The sequence below is a fragment of the Lonchura striata genome, chromosome Z (assembly GCF_050655825.1).
Source record: "Lonchura striata isolate lonStrDom1 chromosome Z, ASM5065582v1, whole genome shotgun sequence".
Classification (NCBI taxonomy): Eukaryota; Metazoa; Chordata; class Aves; order Passeriformes; family Estrildidae; genus Lonchura; species Lonchura striata.
In genome coordinates, this window is record NC_140740.1 from 25035027 (window position 1) to 25060206 (window position 25180).

Consider the following 25180-nt stretch of genomic DNA (forward strand, 5'->3'; position numbering starts at 1 on the left):
TAAGATGAATGAATCATAAAGCAGACAAGTAGCAATTCATCCCTCCATGCAGCTTGTCCCTCTAATAGTATTGTAGCTAGTCAGCTCAGAAATTATATTTTCACTAGCATTTTCTTGCAGTCAGGTTCCTGTGGTCTTACTGACCAAAAAGGATAGCATACATTCACAGGTTTATCCCAGAAAATAAAATGGTTTTGTAGCTCTGAAGAATTTAATCCCAGGTGCAAAGATCAGAGTTCTCCTCACCAGATACACATCCATCAGTAGTGTCTGACCCAGGATAACCTTGGAAATGAATGTTCAACTCATTTTCACAGATCAGATCAGTGCAAATCCAGTTTAAATAGTCACAGGCTTCAAGCTGCACAAGAGAGCAGAATACCACCAGCATTATTTTCAGTTTTTGTAGGACCTAAGTAGGCTTAAGCAAAAAGTTTCTAGTCAGACACCAAAGCTTTCTTTGATATCTTTTTAACATTAGGGTTTTCAGTTGGTAGAGGCTTCACACAGAGGCACATTGTAAAAATGCTTTTCTCATTGCTAAGTTTCATTGCTTGGCAGTGTAAATATAAAATACTAAATTGTACAAACTCTGTTCCTTTTGCCTTCACAGCTGTTTGTAGGAAAAAAAGCCATCAGATTTTGGGATCATCTTCTGTGTCAAAAAGTAAGTGGTAGAAATTACAAAGTTATACTTGGCTGCATAGGCATTTTTTTTTCAAAGCATATAAGTGTCAGGTATTTGAGCTTCTGGATCATTCCTGATTACACTGTCTTGACACCAGTAAAGGGGTAACATTATCTAACATCTGTTCTGAGTCACACTGCAATGCTGAACTGTCTAACTTACCTTATTGTCACTCTTTATTTGTAAATATTTGGGAATTAAACAAAGTCAAACCCCAGCAGCCATGTATTACTTTCTGATTTCAGAAAATGGCATATATTTCTAAAATATCTGGAAATCATTAGAGTTCTTTTTTCTCATTATTAATCTAGAAAATAATTCTAAAGATTAACAAAAATATGAGGTGTGTAGATAAAATATAGAGGCGAACATAAAGAAGTTTCCAGTGTCAGCAGTTTATGGCAACCAAAAATTTTTTTCATGCTAGAAGTGGACTGCTTCAGAAGACTGATAAAAGCTTTGCAATGCAATTAGCTAGTGGTATGTTCCACTGTGGAGGGTAAGCAAACACAAAGTTGCTTATGGCCAAAAAGGAAAATCAAAAGTCAGAGTGTCCAAAAAAGTTGCATAGTTTTATTAGTAAATTATACATTTTTTATTAGTGAATTATATATATTAGTAGTCAGTCCCTTATCTTTCAGTTTAAATATATGGTAGATTTTGAGGCAGGAGGGAGGGAGGCAAGGAGGGAGATTTTATAGATAAGTTTCTCAGTTTTTCACTTGAAATGCAAATTATTTGTCATGCACAGTTCTATACCTTTGTGAAAATGAACCAGAGGGTTTCAGGCATCTTTGATGATCTTGATCCCACCTCTGTTGGGTTGACCTTTAGTCAACAGTCTATGCCTGCTTCTTGACCTTATTCCTGCAGCTGTGCTGTGCTGCATTGCACTTAACTTCAGAAGACAGAACAAGGGTGTTTGACACAGAAATAAACTGCCCTACCTCTGACTGGTCCCCTTCTCCAGCCATATTATGCTCTTTCTCACAGCATATTCTTACTATCACTCCCTTGTTTAGCTCCAAGCTATCTGGCCATCAGTGTTTGAGATATGTTAGCCACTTATCTTCTGGGCTTCTACAGCTAAAGGCAAGCATTCATAAATATTACACATCAAACTGAGCCGTACTTCAAGTCTCTGTCCTCAACCAGCCATAATAACATGTCTTGGCCCATCTTTTATATCTAATTCAGGTCTGAAAATTTTGTGTTAATTGATCTATTTTTACTCTTCTGACCCTCAGCTTAGCACTGATTTAATATCCCCAAATGTAGTTCTGATTTGAGGTAGTATTTTTTGGTTTTTTGTTTTGGTTTTTTTTTTTCCTTGGTATTTGCTTACACTTCTTTTCTTCATAGTGTGTTTTTTCTATTTACTTGCCTTTACCACCAATTTTTAAAAATAACTATACTTCAGCTCTTTCTGGTCAGCAGCTGCTGCTATTTGGTAGCTTATAGAGAAAACATTTCTTAGAGATTATATGTTTTCTGTGAGAATGCTCTTGTACTAATGAATTTCAAATGTGATTTTCCGAAATATTAATTTAATGCTCTGTCCTTATGGAAGTGCCTTCCAGTTCAATTATCTGTCCATTTTGGAAAGCAATGCAGAGAATAATGGGTTAATGGTCAAAACTAACTTGCTGAAGTTTGAATACTTACAAAGTTTTGGGTTTATTACAGTTACAGGATAATGGTACTTTGTAACCCTCTCCAGTTACTGTCAATTGTCATCTGCAGATGACTAACTTCCTATCAGCTCTTCATTCAACCAGAGTTATTTCATCTAGCTGTTGATTTCCATATTTGGGGATGGATTTACAGGTTGCTTGCTATCCAGTGTCTTGCCAAAACTCTGGTATATATCTATCTTCTGATGAAGATGGCTAGTATTATGTAACAAATATATATGAATACATCTTTTGCATCCATGACCATGTGTGCATCACTGCAACTGACTAGGCTGCAATGTGTCTGAATTTGTCTTATGACAGAGGTGAATTACAGACATGTTCAACATACTTCTAATCCTATTTTTGGCATCCAGGAACAGAGTACCAACTGGAAATGGCAAATGTATTGGCAAGTCCTCTTCTTTTCAGCTATGACAGGGTTAATTTTTTACAGTAATTGGGAGGGCCAGACCCTAATGTTATTCAATACCACCTTGCATCATTGCCAAGGGGAGGGAAAAGGAACTCTTTCCCTTTTCTGAGAAGGGTGTCCTTTTCTAGTCAGGAAAAAAAGGAAGGGTGGGGAGGAGCCCATCAATATTTGTCAAAGGCTATATGTGTGTTTTATTTGCCTTACACCTTTTGTTATTAATATTGTTGCTGTTATGGTTTGTTTCCTCATCTCATTGCTGTTTCCACTAAATTCTTATCTCAGCCTGTGATTTTCACCTTTTGTGTCTCCAATTCTTAATTCCATCCCACCAAAGTGAGAAGAGGGAGGGGAAGGTGGAAAGAAATGAGAGGCAGTGTGGCTTAGGCTCTCTTGGGAGAACTAAATTGGGAAGTGCCCATCCTAAATCATGATAATCTATTAGATACTGTAAGAGGAGTCAGTGGATATCCAACAGATGTCCAATCTGCTCCTCCTCAGGTGTAGCAAGACCACCTCCATGAAACTTCCTTCTAAGAGGAAGAAAACAAATCTCAATTCAATGGTCTTGGTTTCATACTGGCATTCACCACTTTCTGCTGCTTTTATTGTTTCCAGTGCTCTGAACAACCACATTGACTTTGATAAGTGAATAAGCGTGCTTTTTCCTCTGGATGCCCATGTAAGTTTTAGATCAGCATCTGCATAATGTAAACAGGCAGTTGAGTAGAAATAGAAAAAGGAATTGGAAAGAATTTATTTTCAAACATCAGAAAATAACAAAGAAAGGGCTTGAACAGTAAAAAGGCTTGAGTAAGAGAATGCAAACAACAGAACCAATAAAGAGATTAAAGAAACTGTCTGTGAGTGGGCATCAGGTGTTAGAACCACAGCAGTCTGATCTGGCTTTTGGGGGAAAAAAAATGGGCCATACCTTTCTGGTGCAGTTGACTGCTTTGGGAGTGAGCACCAAGAAGTTCCACAGAATCACAAAATGGGTCAGGTTGGAAGGAATCATAAGGCATATTCTGGTCTAACCTCCCTGCTCGGGGAGGAGTCATTGTAGAGCTCATGGCACAAGATTGCATCCAGACACTTCTTGAATATCTCCAGTGAGGGAGACTCCACAACTTTTGCTGCAGCCTTTTCCAGTATTCAGTCACCTGCACAGTAAATAATTTTTTCTTCATGTTCACGTGGACCTTCCTGTGCATCAATTTTGGCCTTTTGTCCTATTGTTTGGCACCACTGAGAAGAGCCTGGATCCATTCTCTTGGCACCCTCCTTCCAAATACTTACAGACATTGAATAGACCATCTGCCAGACTTCTCAAGGCGAAATAGGCCCATCTCCTTCAGCTTTTCCTCATAAAGCAGATGCTCTAGTCCCCTTATTTCCTCAAGGTTGAGGTTCTTTTAAAATAACTAGAAAGCAAGTCTCTGGGCTGACCTTATTTGACCATACTCTAGCTTTTTAGTACCTAAAAGTAACCTGCAAGAAAGCTGGGGAGAATTTTTTTACAATGGTGTGTATTGAAAAAACAAGGCTTTAAACTGGAAGATGGTAGGTTTAGATTAGATATAAGGACAAACTTTTTACAATGGGGTGCTGAATCACTGGTACAGATTGCCCAGGTGTAGGTGCTTCACCCCTAGAAGCATTCGAGTTTAGGCTGGAAGGGGTTGTGAGCAGTCTGATCTATTTGGGAAAGTCCCCGTTCATTGCAGGGGGTTGGACTAAATGACTTTTCAATGTCCCTTCCAACTCAATGTATTCTGTGATTCTGTGGTGTAGTGGAAAGTGTCCCTGCCCATGGCAGAGAGGTTGGAACTGGGTGATTTTTAAGATCCCTTCTAACACAAACCATTGTATAATTCTCATTATCTTTGTAGCTGGACTTGCTCCAGGAGCTCCATGTCTTTCTTTTACATGGGACTCCAGAACCGGACACAGGATTCCAGGTGAGGAACCAAGGCTGAGACAAGGGTCAGGGTTCATGTCCCTTGACCTGCTGGCGATGCTCTTCATAATACAGCGCAGGATACCACTGGCCTTCTTGGCCACCAGGGCACTGCTGGCTCGTGGAGAGCTTGTTGCCCATCAGGACCCCCAGCTCCTTCTCCACAGAGCTGCTTCCCAGCAGGTCACACCCAGGCTGTGCTGGTGCCTGGGGCTGTTCCTCCCCAGGTGCAGGATCCTGCATTTGCCTTTGCTGAATTTCAGAAGGTTCCTCTGTGCCCATCTCTCCAGGCTGTCGAGGTCCTTCTGAAGGACCTGGGGTCCATGGAGTATCAGCCACTGGGGTATCAGCCACTCCTCCCAGCTTTGTGTTGTCAGTGAAATTGCTGAGGAAGCCTCTGCCCCTTCACCCAAGTCATTGATGGAAAAATTAAACAATACCAGGCCCTTGAAGGACACCACTAGTGACAGGCCTCCCACTAGACTCTGTGTCACTGATCACAATCATGCTGCATGTAAGCATGCCATGTTTCTCCTGCAGGTCAGTGATGAGGGTGCAAGGCAGCTGTGCCTCAACTCCACCTGAACCATGGTAGAAAAAGAGGAGGTTTGGAATTCCTCACACCTAACTGACCATCAGTGAACTGGAGGTTGCCAGGACTGGTTTACTGTGAAGACTTCAGGTGCAAGGTCTGCTCATTTTGTTATTGATATTGACTACTGCCACTGATCAAATAGATTGGTTTGTCCAGCCACGAGCTCAGAGAGACCTCCAAATAAGTATTCTGCTGTGGAGTGTATATTCCCAGAAGAGGACTTCATGTGCAACTTTATGAAATCCTAAAGACAGATTTAATGAATGACACTCAGCTTTTCTTACTGCGTAAAATGAGTCCAAGAAGGGGACCTGATCTTAATTTTCTTGCTGAGACTAGCCTGCAGAGCCTGAAATTCAAAGATACAATATCTGCTTTGTTACTCTATGAGCTTGCTGTAAAATATGCTGTAATCTTTGCCAGGGATATGTTGTGCATTCCCTGGAGGTTTTTCAGCACTGAGGAACACTTCAGACTGCTTAACAGTTTGTTCAGACTTTGCCTTATAAGGTCTTTTAACTCCACCACAAGTGCATGACAGCCCCTCCAAGTGTCAGGCTGTTGGGAACAGATCACAGCAACAGTTTCTCTGCTCAGAGAGGCACATTTGTCCTGTCTGCCTTAATCTACTGCCCTTCTAGCTCCTGTCCTGACAGGGAGCATAAAATGGGGGCTCAGGGTAAAGGGTGGGAAGGGCAAAATTTAACTCTGCCTGTGTGCATGCCCTTACTGGAAAGATTGAATGATTTTGAATACATCAAGACCCTTTTGTGTTTTACACAGACTTTGATTATAACTGTGGTGCCCTGGGAAGATTGGTGGTCTACCACTTTACACACATTCTTCAGTGGTAAGGCATTCAAACTGCTGCTCTTGGGAGACATCTTTTCTGCTGGTGAAGCTGAAAGCCATGAGTTAAAACTTGCTCTCAGTTCATTCCCACTCTGCAATTTCAACAGTAGCAGCAACTCTATATCAAAGCAGCAGAAACATTTCTCTTCTATTCTCAGTGTGTCTGTGTCTTATTTTAGCAGCTCTGAAACATCAGCAGATAAGGCTAAAGTACTGAAATGGGGAATGCTAACCACTGAAAGCCAAACATGCTTTGCTTTGACTTAAAATATCCTCTGGTTGAATTCTAAGCCATGGGAAACAGGCACTTGGGGAAATTCAGGAGTACTTTCAGCCTCTCCTGTAGTTCCCATCAGCATTCCCATCTGCACATTGGCAGGAACTTCACTGGTCTTTGCAAGTGTTTGGAATTGTGGGGAAAAGCAGCCCAACGTGAGGACAACATAGGGGCAAAACAGCCAGGAACAGACCTTGGACTTCTTGCACCCCAATCCCTTGTCAGAAGGCTATCCCATCTCCTGCAGGCAAAACTCCACTCCTTAAGCTCTCACATCCAATAAATCCTTTCACATTTCAAAAACCAACAAATGGTAGCAACTTCAACTACACAGACTCAGTAGATGAATAAATCCAGGCTATCTGGGGCAAATAATTCAAAAGAGGACCCATAGAGGTAGGGTTCTGTGACTTCAGTGGGGCTACCATTTGAAAGCAGCCTGTTCAAAGGCTCTGAAACAGAACTGTAACCTGCTTTGAGGGCAAAAGATACCGAGACATTGGTAGCCAGTATTTGTTACCATACAGCCCTTTATATGGAGCCAAAATATCATTAGTTAATTAAACATTAAAACTGCAATAACTGCAGTATCCATGGATCTTAAGTTGCACAGAGTTAGGCTTTTCAGAAACAGATTAAAGAACTGCCTATGTTTATGCTGAGCTCCGTATACTGATAGGGATATTCACATAAATATTTAAGCTGCATCTGCTAATATCCGACACTAACTTTCGATAGGTAGGGGTTTTTAAAAAAAAAAAAAAATTATGACTTTTGAAACAACTTTTACTTACAGTCCTATCTAATATGAGCACTGCTGAAAGGTTTTTTTCCATTTCCTACTTGCAGCAATGCTGCATTTGACTCTCTGGCATTGTAGCAGCTGAAATTGCAGTTCACTCAAGGCTAAAAAAATGCAAGCTAATACTAACTGTGGAACTTTTAACACAAAAGCAACAGACTAAAATATTAGCTCTGATTCCCTTGAATCATAATTTTAATTTGAAAATGCAAACCAGATCCCCGATTTAAAGGCAACCACTGTTTTTCCTGACATTTTTACATTATTAACTCATTTTTCTCACTACACTCTTTGTTTCTCTTCAAAGTATCAAGAAAGTTCCTTTTGGTTTGCATCTTTTTCCCTCTCTGCCTCATTCCAGAAGACTGTAAGCTACCCTTTGTTTCTGCAGCAGTGAGTTTTCTGTGCACTTTGGTAAAACTGTGCTCAGATCAATTGCAACAATGATTCTCACTACAAAATTTCACAGCTTTTACACTTTCATCATGAGATGAGACAGGCAATCTAAAATACTAAATCAAAACTCTGATAGCTGGATAACAAATGTAGTGAAAACAAGAAAAAAATGGCTATTAAAAAAGAAGCATTTTTTGGGGAGCTGATTTGAGGAACTCCTTGCTGAGTTACTGCTAAGAGTCAGAACTAACAATCAGACAGCAGAAAACTAAAATCTTAGGCTGATAACAAATGCAATGTGGTTTTAAACCAGTGTATTTTGAAAGGAAAATCAAATCCAGAGTTGCTTATCAAACTGTGATTGTGAACTCCCAGGCAAAGCTTTATTAGTTTGAAGGTACTAATAAGAAGGACTTCAAATATTTTTTTTCAATCAAAAATAAAAATATATCATATAATTTGATTTTTTAAATAGAATGCATATGTTTTTATGTATTATGAAATTTAACTAATCATCCTGTAACAAATCATCCTTCCTCAGCAGCCACACAGCAATCAGTCCCAGTGCTGCAGAATTCACATTAAAAGAACAAGAAGATGAGAAGACAAGAAGACAGGCAAAGAAATACCTTCATAGAAGGATGATTTGAAAGTTGTCAGAGCTTGATCACTAATGACATCTACAGAATGTCTGCTTATTTATCTACTCTACTAAATAAATTCATTTAACTTGTTTAGGTTAGAGTTTGTTTTGCAATTAGTGTTAGTGACTTACACATATATTGGGGGAGAGGTGGGCGGGGAGGGGGTTGAAAGAGAAATTATGAAATTCCTAGACAGATATGTGAGAACTCAGAACACAACTTTAAATGTCCCTTCTGCCATATGGTCCCTGTTTTCTGAAAAGTGCCCTCATCCTTAAGTGGGACTCTCATGTCAACAAGGAGTTATGTGCTTTCAGTATAGTTGAATTGTGGTTTGGCAATTAATAGCATGTCCAGTAAAAGATACATTGAAGATATTGCTTGAAACAGACATACCCAGGGCTCTTGTCACTTCATTGTCATCACACACCAGATAGAAAATAGACATCTGCTGTGGATATACATACGTAGGTTTATGCACACTTGAAGAACACTGAAACAGCTATAAAACCAGATCATGACCACCTTTCTTGATTCTAGTGACAACCTGAGCACTAGAATCAAGAAACACCTTTGTTTTTTGACAATTCTCAACTGGAAGTATTTTATCAATCTTTAAGAAGTATCTTTTTAAAAATGTATTTATCAGTCTTTAAAAGGTATATTTTTCCACTATAGGAACAGTCTAAAATGTGGATAAAATTAATTTATCTGAAATGCATCCACTCTTTCCATACCTTTGTTGGGTGTCCAAGCTGCAAGTCTTGCAATGCCCTTAAAGTTAGAGGACCAAATAAATTGGATATCAAAAGAAATCAAGGAAAAATGTAGTAACAGGAAGATGATTTTTCAGTGAGCAAAGAGTAGACAATCATGTTGGGAAACATCATGAAGAAAAGATGCATTTTTTTCATTAGTTGTATCTGTTTGTCTCTTAACAATTTTATAAGAAAAGCAAAGTTCCTCCACCATCCTTACAAAAGGGTTCAGACTATTGTGATGTGAGGACTGGTCTGTGGCAGAAGCAAACCTCAGCTGAGGGATTTTTTCAGTTCGCTAACTAATTCAAACCTCCTAATTGATTCAAACAGGGGAATCTGTAACGTTCTAGTTCTGCACAAGAATAATTAAAGAAAAAGTAGTCTTATATTGTTAAATTAACAACCTGACATGCTGCCTTCTTCGCCAGTTGTGCAGATGGCCCTGCTACATGGTTACTGTTATTTTAATGCATGATGGACAAATACATATAGCACAGAGCTACAATAGGCTCTCTCACCATATGTGCCCTTTGTAACCCTGTTTCAGCCTCTTAGGAAGCCTTTTTGTTTTCATTCCTGACACACATAGCAGTAACTAACCTAACTACATGAGAACACTTCAGACCTTTTGGGAGAAGTTTGAATTTATCATGAAATTGAGGATAGCTGCAGCCTTGCTCCTCACGTTATTCTCCGGTACAGGAAACATAAACCAGAGAAAGTTGGAGAAAGATGAAAAGCCTGCTTAAGTACTAAATTAAGAATTACTGGAAATTTTCAAAGCTAAAGTATTCAACCTATTCCCAAATATCTTAATTTAAAAGGGTGAGTGACTGCTTAGTTTTGAAACAATTACGTTTTGTATTCTCTTACAGGTTTCAAAATTGAAATACATGCAGAAGCTTAAAATGTAGACATGCTGACAGGGAATTTCAAAGCAGTCTAGAGGTTTAAGAATAATTTTTAACTAAATTCAATGGAAGACAGTGTCAATCATTAAGATTGTTTTGTAAACCAGCATTAAATTTCATCCTAGAAACTTCTGACTACCAGGTTTAATGAATACTATCTCCTCTGAACACTACTTACCAAACAAAACATTTATACATTAGGGGTGCAAAACATAAAGATGATTTACTAATTAGATGCACACCAGAGATACCAGTTCAATGGTAATGTCATCTTGAGTGAGGTTTGTATGTGGTATGTAATACAGCATAGAACAGTTCTCCAGTTTGTACCTTACAGCATTAAAGCACAAAATAATGCCATTAGAGTGACACAAACAGGAAGTCAGTGGAATTTGCATCTTCCTCAAGAGTTCTGATTAAGATTTTTTCAGCATCTGCTCTCTGTAATACTAGTTTTGGGAAAGCACTAGAGGGAATAATATCTTCTGGTCATGACCCTGAGCAAGGAACCAGTGGGGATACACTTCCTATGAAAGGGACAAGACAGTGTACTTGTGTGCCTGTGATTGTAGCACGGGAAATGTGACCACAGAAAAGGAACAACCTTAATGATCCTTGGAAGAAATCACTTCCACATATGCAGTGCAGGATCTTCATGTAATATGTACCTTTGTTCAAGGCACAGTCTTGGCACTTTCACAGCTGCCTATGGCTGTGAAAAGCTTAATGAATTCCCTAGATAACCAAAGAAGTCAGATGTACCAATTTGAACGTAATGTAGACTGATCCAAAATTCACATTGAACTTTCAGCATGTGTCCAGAAAGTATCCAGTTATTTTTGTCTCATCTCTGTGGCTCTGCCACTCTCTGAAGCAGAGGCCAAAAGGTCAGGAGATTATTTCTGTGTGGAAGGTTTCCAGTTTTTGTCAGGTCAGAAGACCAGAAATGGCATACCGTCTAAAAATATACAATGTCATTTGGATTTTTGGTTGATTTTAGGTTTTGGGGTTTATTTTAGGGCTAGTACCACTGACTAGCAGGCTCAAAGGCTGCATGAGAGGTCTCAGGAGGATTTTGGAAAGATGGACTATGATAAACATACCTGACTCCAGTCTGACTCACTCTTTCAAAATACTGTTAAGGCCCCTTATTTGAATTGATGAATTTAACTCCTCTTTACCACAGAGATAAAATCAAAATTTTAGTTCATGTGTTCCTATAATGTGCTGAAATTGAGGAAGACTGGTTTAAATGCCCATTGTTAAATTACAGGCTTGATGCAGACAAGCTGTGGAGACTTCTCTGGGCAGCCCCTCCACTGAGCAGAAGCTAATGATATCATAATTTTCCCAGCTATTTAACTTCAGCTGAAAGCTTGACATTAACAAAAGCTGCCTTTGTAGACTGCAATGGACTCCTCAAAACTTTTTTGGCATTGCAAATCCAACACCAATCCCATAGCCCTTCTTCTAGTAATGTTAGGAGACAAAATTGAGAATGGTCTAAAGGATCAGGTAACAAAAGGATGTTTAAAAACTAGGCATTAAGTTATCTTCTGATCATACGTGGGTGAAAAAATAAAATAAAGATTACAGAGTCATCACAGCAATAGTAGAAAACACATATGAAGATTTTGGCCTCAGTTACATTCTGGAACAGTAATTTATATCCCCCTTTCTGCAGTTTTTGTCTTTTGAACTGCAGACAGCTTATTTATTTTCTTTACAATCTCACTTCTCAAACAAAATCCAGTGTACTAACCCAAACCTCAGCAGTAAATATTTTTGCGTTTTTCAAAGGAATATAATTTCAGCTATATGCTATATGTTGCGAATGATCAGAAAGCACAAGAACAGAAATAAGTATCACTAAAAGCAGTTTTCCTGTTGCAGTCTGAGTTGTTTGAAGAGACAGAAATGCCAGAACCTACAGGAACCAGTTTTTGGTTTTAAAATCTAAAGTGAAAAAATGCACACTTTTCCCTCTTTTTCTTGGCAGAATGAATAGCCAAGTCAGTTTTAAGGGACTGGAAGGGCAAGAGCCTCCTCTGTACCAGCATTACAGTTGTCAGGAACAATGAAACACAGTGCCACAAAAAGTTTCAAATGTGGTGGATACACAAAATTCTCAGCTCATTAACAGCTACAGAGAGATGCACAACTAAGGGGTGGTGACCTATTTCAGTGGCATAATTTTGCTGATAGAATTGAAATTCAACAAAAATTCCCTTTTTAGTGAAAAGAGTTGTCCTATTTACAGATATGTCTCTGTCCTGCACTGTAATGCTAGCAGTATTACTTGTTCTCATCATTTCTCTCTGCCTCAGGTGGATGTTGAATGTCAAGGGAGGCACTGAGAATATAAAGTGGAAGGTAAGGACAAATCAGGATTTTTTTTTTTTTTGGTCTAATTCAGAGACTACAGGAATTTGGGAAAAGTTGTCTAACATTTCTCCTCTGCAGGTCATCCAGTCCCACTCTGCTCCCCAGGAGCTGTCACTGGGCCAGTGAAAGAATCACAGAACCATCTAGGCTGGAAAAGATGTTTGAGGTCATCTAGTCCAACCTATTACTCTGTCAACTAAACCATGCCAGTATCTTTTTGGAATATCCAGTCTTTTCTTTAAGACCTTCAGGAAAGGCCTTCACCTCCTAGGGCAGTCCATTCCCATGTCCAGTCATTCTTTCTGTGAAGAACTTGTTCCAAATGTCCAGCCTAAACCTCCTCTGGCACAGTTTAAGAGACTCTGTCCTCTCATCCTGCCACTGGTCGCCTGGGAGAAGAGGTGATCCCTGCCTGGCTACAGCCTCTTTTCAGGAAATTGTTGAGAGTGATGAGGTCTCCCTTGAGCTTCCTTTTTTCCAAGCTAAACAACCCCAGCTCCCTCAGCTGCTCCTCACAGGGTTTGTGTTCCAAGCCCTTCACCAGCCTTGCTGCCCTTCTCTGGACATGCTCCAGCATCTCAATGTCCGTCCTGAATCAGAGTGCTCAGCATAGCACACAGCACTCAAGTTGTGGACTCACCAGTGCTGAGTACAGGGGAAGGGTGACCTCCCTGCTCCTGCTGGCCACGCTATTCCCGACACAGGCCAGGATGCCACTGGCCTTCTTGACCACCAGGGCACACTGCTGGCTCATGCTCAGCTGGCTGTCAGTACCCCCAGGTCCTTTTCTGCCTGGGCACTGTCCAGCCATTCTGTCCCAGCCTGTAGTGCTGCAGGGGTTATTTTGGCCAAAGTGTGAGACGTGGCATTTGGTCTTGTTAAATTTCATGTTGTTGGACTCAGCCGATCTACCCAGCCTGTCCAGCTCTTTCTGCAGAGCCCTTCTGCTCTCCAGCAGATCAACATTCCTGCCCAGCTCAGTATCATCTGCAAATTTGCTGATGGTGGACTCCATCCCCTCATCCAGATCATCAGTGAAGATGTTAAACAGAGCTGGCCCCAGCACAGACCCCTGAAGGACACCACTGGTGAGCAGCCCCAGCTGGATGCAGCACCCTTCACCATCACTCTGGGCCAGGCCATGCAGCCAGTTCCTAACCCAGCACAGAGCGCTCCTGTCCCAGCCGTGGGCTGCAGATTTTCCAAGAGTGTGCTGTGGGAAATGGTGTCCAAGGCTCTGCTGAAGTCCAGGCAGACACATCCACAGACTTCCCTGCATCCAGGTGGGTCAACTGGTCACAAAAGGAGGTCAGGTTGGTCAGGCAGGACCCGCTCCTCCTAAACCCATGTGGCTGGATCTGATCTCCTGTCTGTCCTGTACATCCCATTTGATCACATTCAAGACAATCTGTTCCATAACCTTGCCAGGCACTGAGGGCAGACTGACAGGTCTGTAGTTTCCCAGATCCTGCAGCTGGGTAAGCAAGTTGCAGTGTTAGCAGCCAGCACTGAAATCCCAAGAGGAGACAGACTGCTTCCTCCACCTGGGAATCTTCAAATAACCCAGCTACCTGATAAGGAAAAAAGGGAGAAAAGAGAAGTCCATACATAATTTCTTCTTCTTCCCTACTTCAAGGAAAGTCACAGAAAACAGCATCTTCAGGGCTGCTTATCTGAAGGCTTTGGCAAGGAATGCTCTGTGGCTCACTCCTTAAGTTACTGCCAAGGACATTAGTAGCTGCCAAGATACCACAAGGTGTTGAATAAACCTCAGGCTAGCATGAGGCTGTTTTAGTATGGTAGTGGGGTTGGCAAAACAACAGGTCTCAGAAAAACAATTGCTTCTAACTCTCATTCCAGCCAAATTACCTACAAGCAACTGTTTGTGGACAATAAACAATATTTGGCCAGATTTCTGGTCTGTGGAATCTCTCAAGGCCCCTTACCACTCCCAGCATCTGCTGATCTGTTGAGAAGAGGTATCATGAAGCTGCCATGACTAAATGGAGATCCTCTAGTCAGAGGACTTCTTAATGCTATCTTTGCATGGCTTCAGAATGAAACCAAGCAAATGTGGAAAACTTCATAGACTGCATTTATTAATAATTTATGGCTTACCCATTCATAAGCCTGCTGTCTTGGGAAGGTTTAAAATAAAGCCCTGTGCTCTAGCTTTTTGTTTTTTAAACAATACTGTCTCCTGCTGTATATGTTCCAACTCCGTGTCTTGATAGCAAGTTGCAAACAGAAAAAAAGAATAAAAGGGAAAAGGGAAGAAGAAATAATTTTGGTTACTCTAAGTTTGATTAAAAAAATATTTTCTATGAAGAAAGAATGATCTTGTGTGCTTATAAAACTGGACTCAGAGAGATAGGTTGAACTCTGCCACTGCTCTCTTGTTCAGCTTCAGACATGTAATTAATAGTTTCACCATCTGCATTTTCTAGGTATAAAGTGCTGTGAGGGATGGAGGGGAGATTTCCAAGCCTTTGCTTGTCCTCTCTCACAGACATGTTTTCCCACCACCCCAAACTGCTTGGGGTCTGTGTCCATGAAAACCCATGCAAGGGGGAATGGAGAATGAAGGAAGTATACTGGTGGTAGTGTCTGCTACTCTGCAGAAGGGTGAGGGCACATATCTGCGTGCTCAGCTGTTTACTTTCACCATTGCAAGTCATGTGTGACAACATATTGGGCACCTCCCTCCACCAGCCACACTGAGTGGGTGTGAAGGGCCTGGAGAACAGTCCCCATCATACAGCCACCACTTACTGGGTTAAAGTGTCCAGGCAGGGTGAAGACAAATGCCCTGGAGTGATGTCTCACTGGGGTGAGTGTCTCTGCAGCTCACAGGTGTGAATTCTAAGAGGCCCAAGCACAATCCTGGTGTTGTAGGCACTCCACACCCTCAGCACTCTGTCTGGGTAGAGGCAAGAGAAGGACAGGAAGAGGCTTTGGTGTGGTGAGGCAGAGAGCTACAATTAAAACTGCAGATGGAGTAGTCTCTCCTGGAAGTTTTGGATGGTGACACTGCCAGAAACTTTGAAGGGAATGTAGTGTGAGGCACAGTGTTTGAGGAAGTACAAAAAATGAGCATAGGTGATGAGTTCAGGTATCTAAAAGTTTATATTACCAGAGTAATAGTAATATTACTATTATATTTTAATATAGCCAGACCAGAGTCTGGCTATATTAAAATGTAAGGAAGGTAAAGAAAGATTAATCAAACCTCAGAATTTTGTCTTATAAAAAAAAAATATGGTTCAAACATGCTGTAGGCATGGATGCTTGACAATACTGAGGATGCCAGAGCAGTGTTAGTGCAGCACAATGCAACATGTTGGCGTGTGGTAATTTTAAGAGCCAGAAGTATCACCTCTTAAACAATCTGAAACGCTAATATGAAGCCTGTTTTTCCTCCTTGCTCTGTATTTTCCTGACAGCCACTTCCAGGATCCAACAAGTAACTTGTCACATCAAAAACACATTGATGCATTTGCAATGGCTGAGGTATTAATCCTGACTTTCATGTGTATGCACATGCCTTCCTTACGCAGTATTTAGGACAAACTCTGGTTTCTTAGACTAAATCAGTCTACCAACAGCCAGGAGGATGGAAAGCCAAAGGCTTCCTAAGGACAAGACTCCTATCATCATGGAGAAGGGTTCTTATAGTAAGCAGCACAATGGCAAAAAACAACCTGCTTGGCTTGACCAAAAACAGACACAAGCGATTTAAACTAGAACCTTTCCTAATCCAGTTCAGCTGCTTGGCAAGGACAAGAACCTGATTTTCACCACATAACTAACCTGTCTCGTTTAAATCAGGCTACACATAGCTCACAGTACTTTCAGGATCTTCTCCAGCACTGAACAGAGTATACAGATTGTTTCCTACACTCTTTCCCAAAGAAACAAAAATAAAAATCTGTTTTGCATGGAAATGGAATGCAATTCACACATTATTAGGATTTAGCAGTTCTTGCTCTTTTAAAAATTGCTGTGAAAAGAACAGCTTTTGAACTGACATTTGAAAAAATAAAAGGGACATTTTTTTCTTTCTTTCCATTTTTAGCTACTGAAAAAAGTATATTAAACCTGCTCTTATGTACTCTTCTGGAATCTCCTTTCTCCTACCTACACACTCCATTCTCTCTTTTTTTACTAGTGTCTTAAAATTTTGGAAATACTGCCCTGGTTTCATGCCTGAAAAGTATGAAGAAAATTGTTTAGAATTTAACAAAATTTCTTAATTTTTGAATTCAGGTCCCTTACCAAACTAGCAAAACATTTTGGAAACAAAATCTTAACCAATATGGATGAAATACATTTAAAAATGGACTGGGTAGATGCTTTGTTTTACTTAAAATGCTTTCACTAATTAAATGTCTTATAGGGGCTGTCTGCTGCAGACTCCATCACGGTGTAGTAAGTCACCTCATAGAGGTCATTTCAGCTCGGTGTGCTCTGTGAAATGCCTCGGTAAAGGATTTCAACCTCCTTGCATCACAGGCTTCAAGCTGTATGAGAGAAAGCTATATGTAGAGAAAAGTATAACTACATGTGGAGAAACTAGTGGCTTTTACTATTGCATGACTTGAAGCCTTTCCTCACTGCACATCAAGAGCAAAAAACTGCTCTGCTGCAGTTGCAGATGCAACCTCTATAATTCCTGTACAGTCACAAAGAGTCAGCAGACCTGATCCATGTTTCCTTGGCAAATTAAACTGAAGGTGTACACAGCCCTGCAGCATGTTTTATTGGGACCAGGAAGGCTGCAGCACTCACTAGGGATGCACCCTGCTTATCTTCTGCTGGCAACAAGCATTGCAGTTAAATTGGAGACAGGATAAATGAAGGGGGGGGGGGGGAAGGGGGAGGGAGGGGGGGGGGGTGTGAAGAGGATACAGAATACAGTGTCCAGCTCTGTACCAAAATTGGAATACATCCATTTTTATATATGACTGTCTGGAATGCACTTAAATATATGCTTAAATGTCTCCTTGACATGTCATGTCATATGAATGTGCATGCCATTTGGAAGGAAAGATGGAACAGCCTGAAGTGAAGGATGTTGCACACAACATTGGCAACATGTAATGCCACTACAGGTTGTAGCATGAACAGGCTGCCCATTCCAGCTTCAGTAAGCACTGGGGCATAACCCTTGTCTTTGCTGGATATAGCAGAATTCTTCCCCTAGGCAAGGCTTAACAGCAAAACATGAGAAGGGTATTGAAGGGATTTAATTGCATAGCTATCAAGCCTTAGTAGCAGTTGCCCATATATGTTCTCAGAGCACATGTGGGAGTAGAGATGTCTGGATCCTGTGTTGGGATGTTCCAAAACCAGCTGTAGTAATACAAGTAGCAATTCCTGGACCTTTACATGGTAATGAAAAATTAAAAAGAAAGATTTTGAAGAACAACAACAAGAGAGAGAGATCAAACAGGCCAGAGGGCAGCTGCTATTCCATAAATTACTCGAAGCTGGAAGACTGAAAGAGTATCCCAATACGAAGCCAAAATTGTTGCATTTTCCTTTGCTGTGTTCCCCCCATCGCCAACTTACTCATATTGCCTCACTTGAGAGATGGCAATAAAACTGCCTTTTGGCCACAGTGACTACTGGAATTATACAAGATTCTGTGAGTTTTCAGATGGAAAAGGACCTATTTCATGGAAGTCAAGCTAAGCAAGAAGTCACTTTGACATTCTGTCACAAGACAAGGAGAATGTACACCAGTAAAAAATGGGACCAGGAAGTGAAAACACCTGACAGAGCAGCTGCCTTGAAAAACAGCCTGCAGCAAGTAGCATGTTCTGGAACTGGAACAGGGATGGAGGTGGAGGTTGTCTGAGCAAGGAGACTGGGATGTGGAAAACTAAAATGCCAGGGTAGGTGGCCTTTGAAAGGGCAGGCACATGGGAAATAGGGTGACTTCCAGATTACTTCCTCTCAAGATAATGGAGTTTCCCTGTCTTAGCAGCAAGAGATTATCACATCAAGATTATATGCTGCAAAATGGACTTCTGCATGGCAGGAGATATGCAGAAGTGCATTCTGCAGCATATAATGCTCATGGCAGGACAGCCCCACAATGTCATGGTCAGCCCACCCACCATCTTGCATGGTGGTTGCCCTGGCTCAGACACCTTTCTTCCAGGGCAGCTCCATGTTTACCCGTGCAGTGGCACCATATGGGACAGAACTGCAAGGGAATGGGCGGGGGTGAGGGGGGGGGGGGAGGGGAGGCTTCATTGCTGTCTTTGAAAAAAGGAAGCAGACAGACAATCATACAAGTAAAAATAAAAGTTTGAGGAGTTTGCATTCAAAACCAAAGCCAAGCTTGGAATCACGGGTACCCTTGTAATACTGGCTCAGGTGTCCCCTCTCTTCCTCACTTGCCTCCTTCTCCTCTATTTAGAACATTGGATTCCTCAGTGAAACTGTTTGTACACACAGCTTTATCACTTTCAATGTTTGATGTCAATACATACAATGCATGCAGGATGTGTGGACATCTTACTTATCCCTCCCCATCCAGATGCTCTTCATCACTTCTATTAAGGGCTGCCCTGCAGCAGCAGCATTTTGCAACGTGCCGTGTTACCACTGAACTCACAAGTGTCTGTGCAGCTCCCCCAGAGGCTGCGCTCTCCCTCCTCCTAGCAGCCCTGTCCTTTTCCTTATCCAAGCCTGCTTCAGCTGGGGCTGCAGCCGCCTGCGTGTCTGCCGCAGCTCCCCTCCCTGCGCCATGTGCAGCCACCGTCCTTCTCTGCGCGCTGCGCTGCTCACTAAGGACATGCTGTGGCACAGCTGTCTGCCTCCTCTGCTGCAGCCAGCCAGGTTTATATTACTGTGCACGCTGCTGATGTCGAGCTCCTGTCGTGACCCAGTACCCCATAGGAGGAGCAAATGAGCTGAGACGTCAACGCAAAAAATTATAGCCATGCGAGCTATCCCTTTGCTCTGCTGCTTGGAGAGTGCCTACATGGTTTGTGTGACAGCACCAGCACACAGAAGCAGCACTGAAATGCAGCTAGCAATACAGCTGGGAGACAGGCAGCCAGGCAGGCACTGGTCCAGTGACTAAAATGATCGTACCGTGAGCCAGCCTGCAGTGCCTCCAAAAGTGGCTGACTGCTACACAGGAGCTCGGTTTTCTTTGCCATCACTCCAGTTTCCCCCCGCTGACTGCAGTGTGCGCTCCGTTTCGGTTTTGTTTGCCTTTTTGTTTCTCCCTCCCACCCACCGGTCTCCCTCTCTCTTCTCCCGTGTCCTTCTCTCCAGGATGGCGGAAGCAGAGTTGCACAAGGAAAGGCTCCAAGCAATAGCAGTAAGTCAGTTTGCTTTTACTTGCTCTTTTGTCCTTAGCTGTGGGTTGTTGGACGGAAGGGGGGATTCCAGCACAGTGGCTGGGAAGCACACGGAGAGCCTGGCTTGTGCAAAGTTGTGTGTGGAATTCCCTGTTCGGGAAATGAGTGGTTAAAGCTTTGCAGGATTTGGCGGAGAAAGAGGGCTCTGAGGAAGAGCGTTGAGCTGACACGTGCAGAAAGAAAAATGTGAACGCACAGTGGCATGCTTAAAAGATTGATGATAGAGAAGAAAAGAAGGAATAAATAGGGAGGAGAGGAGGTTGCAGGAGAAAATCAGTACTCTGCTGAATATATTTTTTTTTCACAGCTGGAGGTTTTGCTTAGCTGATGAAGTCAAGCAAAATTATCTGCTTCAGGATGGCTTTTAGTGCAGAAAATAATTGTGATATTGCTAGTTTTAAGACAATGGAACACAAACACTGCATTGTCAAAACTGTGTAATTGTTTGATCTACTAGTTAAACTGTCATCTCAGCTCCATAGCTGAGCACATGATTTCAGAAAAATTTCCTGCTGAGCTGCATTGCACCAGGAAAAAATATAGGCAGGATTGAGCCCCATTTTAGTGATAATTTTTGTTTTCATATTTAGTAGAGTATTAGGATTGAGCAATGAGCTCAGCTGGTGCAGACCTTGGAAGAACGTGTGTAGTGACACCTGGTGAGGAAGGGTGTTTAGGATCCACCATCATTTTGGCATACAGAAACTGCCAGCTCATCTTCTAGCATGTCACAGGCACTGTGTCAAAAGGCCTGTGTTTCCATGGGCACTGCCTGTCGGACAGCCCCACACAGCCTGCCCTTGTTCAAGTGACACCCAGCTCTTCTTCCCCATGGCTGAGATGTGGATGCAGCTGTGCAGTCCCAGATGGATGGCATGGCCCATGCCGGGGACTGCACACCTGGAGGTCTGAAGGGAAACAGAAGATGGTAGAGTCCACATGGATTTCAGTTCTCTTCCCCAGTTCCCCTAGTGATCAACAGATGCTACATTTCCTGTAGTCGACACAGGTTACAGATTTCTTTTGTAGTGTAACAGGAATGGCTGCTGCTGCTTCTGCTGCTGCTGCTTCTGCTACTGCTGTTGTTCCAAGATACTTTTCTTTAGTCCACTACTCTGCTGATAGATCAATGAAAAGTTAAAATAACTATATTTAAAAGAAATAGATAGGGAATTTTCTCTCTAAAATATTAACCATAAAAGTGCAAGTGGTATAATTTGATAGGGGAGGGGGGAAGTTGTAACCACTTAGTTTTCAGGCAATGGAAAGCAGATGCACATTTTTAAGATGGTTCTCAGTTTTCTGTCAATATAGACATTGCCATATCTCAAGTGGAAACATCAGGAATATTCCCCTAGAGGCAAACCTCACCAAAGCCAGTGATTTGGGACTCCTTTAAGGCTGAACTGTACTGCAGAGCTGTTATGTGCTATGCTGCAGTACATAGCTCTGAAACACTTATGTCTCCACATTAAAAAAAAAAAAAAAAAAAAAGTTTACATTATTGTTGCTTCTTTCAACTGCTATATAACAGAACATCAGACAACACTCATTTTCACATGATGTACTGAAAGCTTTCACCAAAATAGATTGAGTCTTCTTCTTAGTGCCCTGCATCTCAACCAATGAGGCCATTATGGATTTAATATTATCACTTGGTGTATTGCAGCTTTTAGAGTAGGTTTATGCTGGCATAATAGAAGGCCTTGAGAGTCTGAACCTTCACTTGCTATACATATTTCCTTTTTGGTTTCTATTTCTGGTAATTCATAAAACATAGTAAGCAATGTATACAGTTAATTAGATTGAAAGATTTTTACTTCCACATAAAAAAATATTCCATATTTTAAGTGTTAGTGTGGGTCCATGATCCAGCTTGCTTGCTTAGCACTCTGCAGAGCAACAGGTTTTCCATATAAGCTTGTTAGCTGATTTTTCTCCTATGCTTGGTGTGCTGCGAATGCTTGTCAGAATGCAGAGGAGTTAATTTCTAGCTTTGCTCCATCTGAATGAATGACATGACACAAGTTAGGCATTTCCCACCTGCCACTAATAAGATCAATTCTCAAATGCTGTATGGCCTTGTCAGATGAAGAAAGAGATGTCGTTTCAGGTCAGCTTGGTGTTTCATCTGTTTGAACCTGCTGCAGTATCTCTCTGAGATGAGCAGAAGCTTACTCCAGCATTCTGCAATCACACTGGTTGAATGCTAGACTTAAAGAAAGAAATCCAGTCACCAATGGGTCCTCTACACACTGTTCTCTGTACATTTGCTTCTATCACCATGGTAAATGAGTTTACAGGGAAATTTGCAGAGTAAATTTTACATGTGCATCACTGAATATGTAAAGAAAACAAATAAAAAAACAGAAATAAGAACTTTGACCAGAAAGCTGACTGGTTTTGAAACATTTGATTTTATACTTTGTTGCCTTGACTTATAACAGTTTTAATATATACTTCTCTGGCAGAGAGCCAAGTGTCATAGGAAGATGAAAAGAAGCAGTCTACTGTTAGGACATTATTCTAAACCTCAGTGAATGTGATTTAGCCACTTGTTTTGTCTGCAGCAAATATGTAGCTTTTCTGTGCATTAATGTTCTATCTGTAAACTGTAAATAATAGACTTTGCCCTTGTCTTAAAGAGGTCTTAGGGATGCATGCAAGATTGAGCTGTACTCAGATGCCATGGTTTACTTGGGCAAGAAATATCTAAACACATCTTTAAAATAGAATTTGTGATTCTAAAACTAGATGTCATTGAAATGTTTAAACTGTGACTTTCAGATCTTTCTGAAGTCCATAAAATTCACACACTGACTATATCAAGACTCAGAGCACTGTGCAAATCTGGTTTGAGAAGCAGAAAGATGTGAGACAGGTACTAAAAAGTGGAACCCAGTTCTCCCTGCCTGGGAGGAAAACAAACTCTGTATCATAGAACCTCTGGAGATGTTCTATGATGACTAGGAGCGATTGGTTTTCTGATCCTTACTTGAGTACATCACATCCTCCAACTTGGATGTCATGTGTGCTATAGACAGATAGTGCTAAAGTTTTCTGGCCTGAGCCTGAACCTGATTCACCACAGCATCCATCTGCTGCCCTACCAGCAATGGAGCTGAGTGGTGCTGCTCTTAATACTGTAGCAAGAGGCCTTCAGCAGGCATGCAGGAGGTTAAAAGAGGAGGTCAGAAGCCATCGTCTCTCTGGACTTGTTCCTGTATAGAGCACTTCAGTGTTTGCATCTGCTTATTTCCCAAAGGAGATTGGTGGCTAAAATTTTGGGTGAAAAAGGAAGAATTTTTGCGGCTTTTAAAAATATGCTGGCTTCAAGTTGCTCAGGAGTTGGGAATGTAAATAGTATCAGACTCAGTGGCCTGGGGACAGGTGAGCTGACTTAATTTATCTTATTTTGGGTAAATAATGTGTGTGGCCCCAAAATTTGTTATAGGGCCCCTCCTCTATGACTGTAGGGAACCTCAGAAAATAGCGATCTTAATACAGACAAGCATTTACAAAACCTAAGTCTTTTCTGTCCCTTCCCTAGCAATCACAAAGCTGGGAAGTGGGGTGTTGGTTATCAGTTTGTACATCTGGGATATGAATGCACATATGATACAGTGAACATGTGTTATCCATACATCAAGTGAATTAAAAACAATAATTGAGGGGCAGCACTGAGAAGAAATTGTCAATTAAAGCAACAACCAGTGTAAGAGTTGGAGAAGGTTTCCAGGTTGAAGAGATGTCCAGCCTACAGATTCAAGTGGGGAGTTACTACACTGATTCCTTAGCAAATAAAAACAACAACGATGGTCCCTTACTTACAAGTGTCCAGCTCAGAGACCCAGTAACTCAAAGTGTCACTGACATTCAATTAGCCACACCAAAAATACCTCCTGTCAAGCAAGACCATTCTTGCTTTTTGTATGAGATGATGAATTCAGTGAGCTGAATCCAGCATTACCTGATGTCATCAGGGGGCTGACCTAATATGGCAGGATAGTGGTGTTTAAAAATAGCCCCCTCCTGTATCAGTGTGGCCTTACATGAATTAAGCACTGGCTTTCTGACAGGTCTCAAAAAGTTGCTATTTGTGAGGGAGACTGCTGTTCCTTGAGAGGAAAGGCAGGGGAGAACTTACAGGAAGCAGCTTTTCAAGATTTGAAGGCATTCCCAAGTTGTAATTTGATGTAAATTGAGATTGCTGGTGTACAGGTAATGAGTGGCAGAGGAGTTGGATATACTACATAAAGAGAGCAAGTTGGATTATTTGGTAAACTGGATCTTCCATTTAAAGAAATACTTCCTGTGTACACCTGTTTGCAGCTGGCATTGAGAGAGGACAGTATTGGTTTGTGCATGCGGATTTAAGGTCGTATAGGGTTAGCACCACAGAACAGGGCTCTGCAGTCTGAGCAACTGACTTTGAAAGGAACAAGAACTAATTTGGGAAGTAATTCAACAGGGACAAAGAGAAGGTCCTTGTCCTGCACAGGAGATTAATTTCTTACCAGTTAAACCTTCACCAGGTGAGATTTTAAAGTCCTCCCAAACAGGAGCTATGTGCGTTCATGTTTACATGTAGCACTGCGCTGATTTTTCAATAGGTGTTTGATAACACTAATGCAATAGTTGTTACTCCACAAAATGAAAACCCATGACTAGTACATTGTATCCAGGATCATTTTACTATAACACTGCTCTACAATTTTTTGTGAATCCTTCCAGAGGTCATTGTAATGAAAATTATGTGAGCAATTAGTTGTTGAGAACAATTTAGAAAGATGTGGCAAATTGATTTAATCAACAGTTTACTATTGTTGTGATGGCTTAATACATTTGTTTCCAATGCCTTAATTTAGGAAATAATGCTTTTGTCCTTCAAGTTAAGCATGGGATCAAATCCATCTGAATCTAGCTGTCTTCAGACCTAAAGACTACAGGGAAAAACAAAAATTAAGGAAGGTATGGGAAAAAAAGTCAGCTTTCTCCTTGGAAAACAGGTGAATGAGAAGAATCTGCAGAAGGAAGCAGTGTTGTGGAAAGAGAGGATAAATACTACTTACATGTTTTGGCACAAGGATTAGTAGGTATCTAAGGAAGGTAATAGTTGTGGACAAAACAAACACAAAAAAATGTTCTCCCTGTAATGAGTTGTTAAACTGTAGAGCCCAGCTCTCCAGGACGTGTTGGATGCTGAAGAGTGCACTTGGGCTTGAGAACAAACCAGGTATGCTCATAGAAGTGGAATCCATAAAGGACTTTCTCATTAGAAGCAATTTTTGAGTTGCAAATTACTAGAGGCTGGCAGAGAAGTTTTTTATCTGTTTGCCATGCTCCTAGTTCTTCTTTAAGAACTATGAAGCATGACCTAGATGTCCTGATGAAGTGCAGCCATAATGTGTACTTAAACAATTC

At 41.3% G+C, this 25180-nt stretch overlaps 1 protein-coding gene across 6 annotated transcripts in view; it reads left to right on the forward strand.

The window, feature by feature from the left end:
• Positions 1–19003: 19003 nt before the first annotated feature.
• The window catches only part of PALM2AKAP2 (PALM2 and AKAP2 fusion), a 280598-nt gene continuing 274421 nt past the window's right edge, over positions 19004–25180 (forward strand). For 5 of the 6 annotated variants that reach the window (XM_085567945.1, XM_085567946.1, XM_085567952.1 and 2 more), the window contains exon 1: positions 19004–19716. In XM_085567945.1, coding sequence (XP_085424071.1) covers positions 19672–19716 — 45 coding nt within the window. In that variant the 5' untranslated portion in view covers positions 19004–19671. The remainder of the gene's footprint in view (positions 19717–25180) is intronic. The other variant, XM_085567947.1, reaches the window with a different exon arrangement.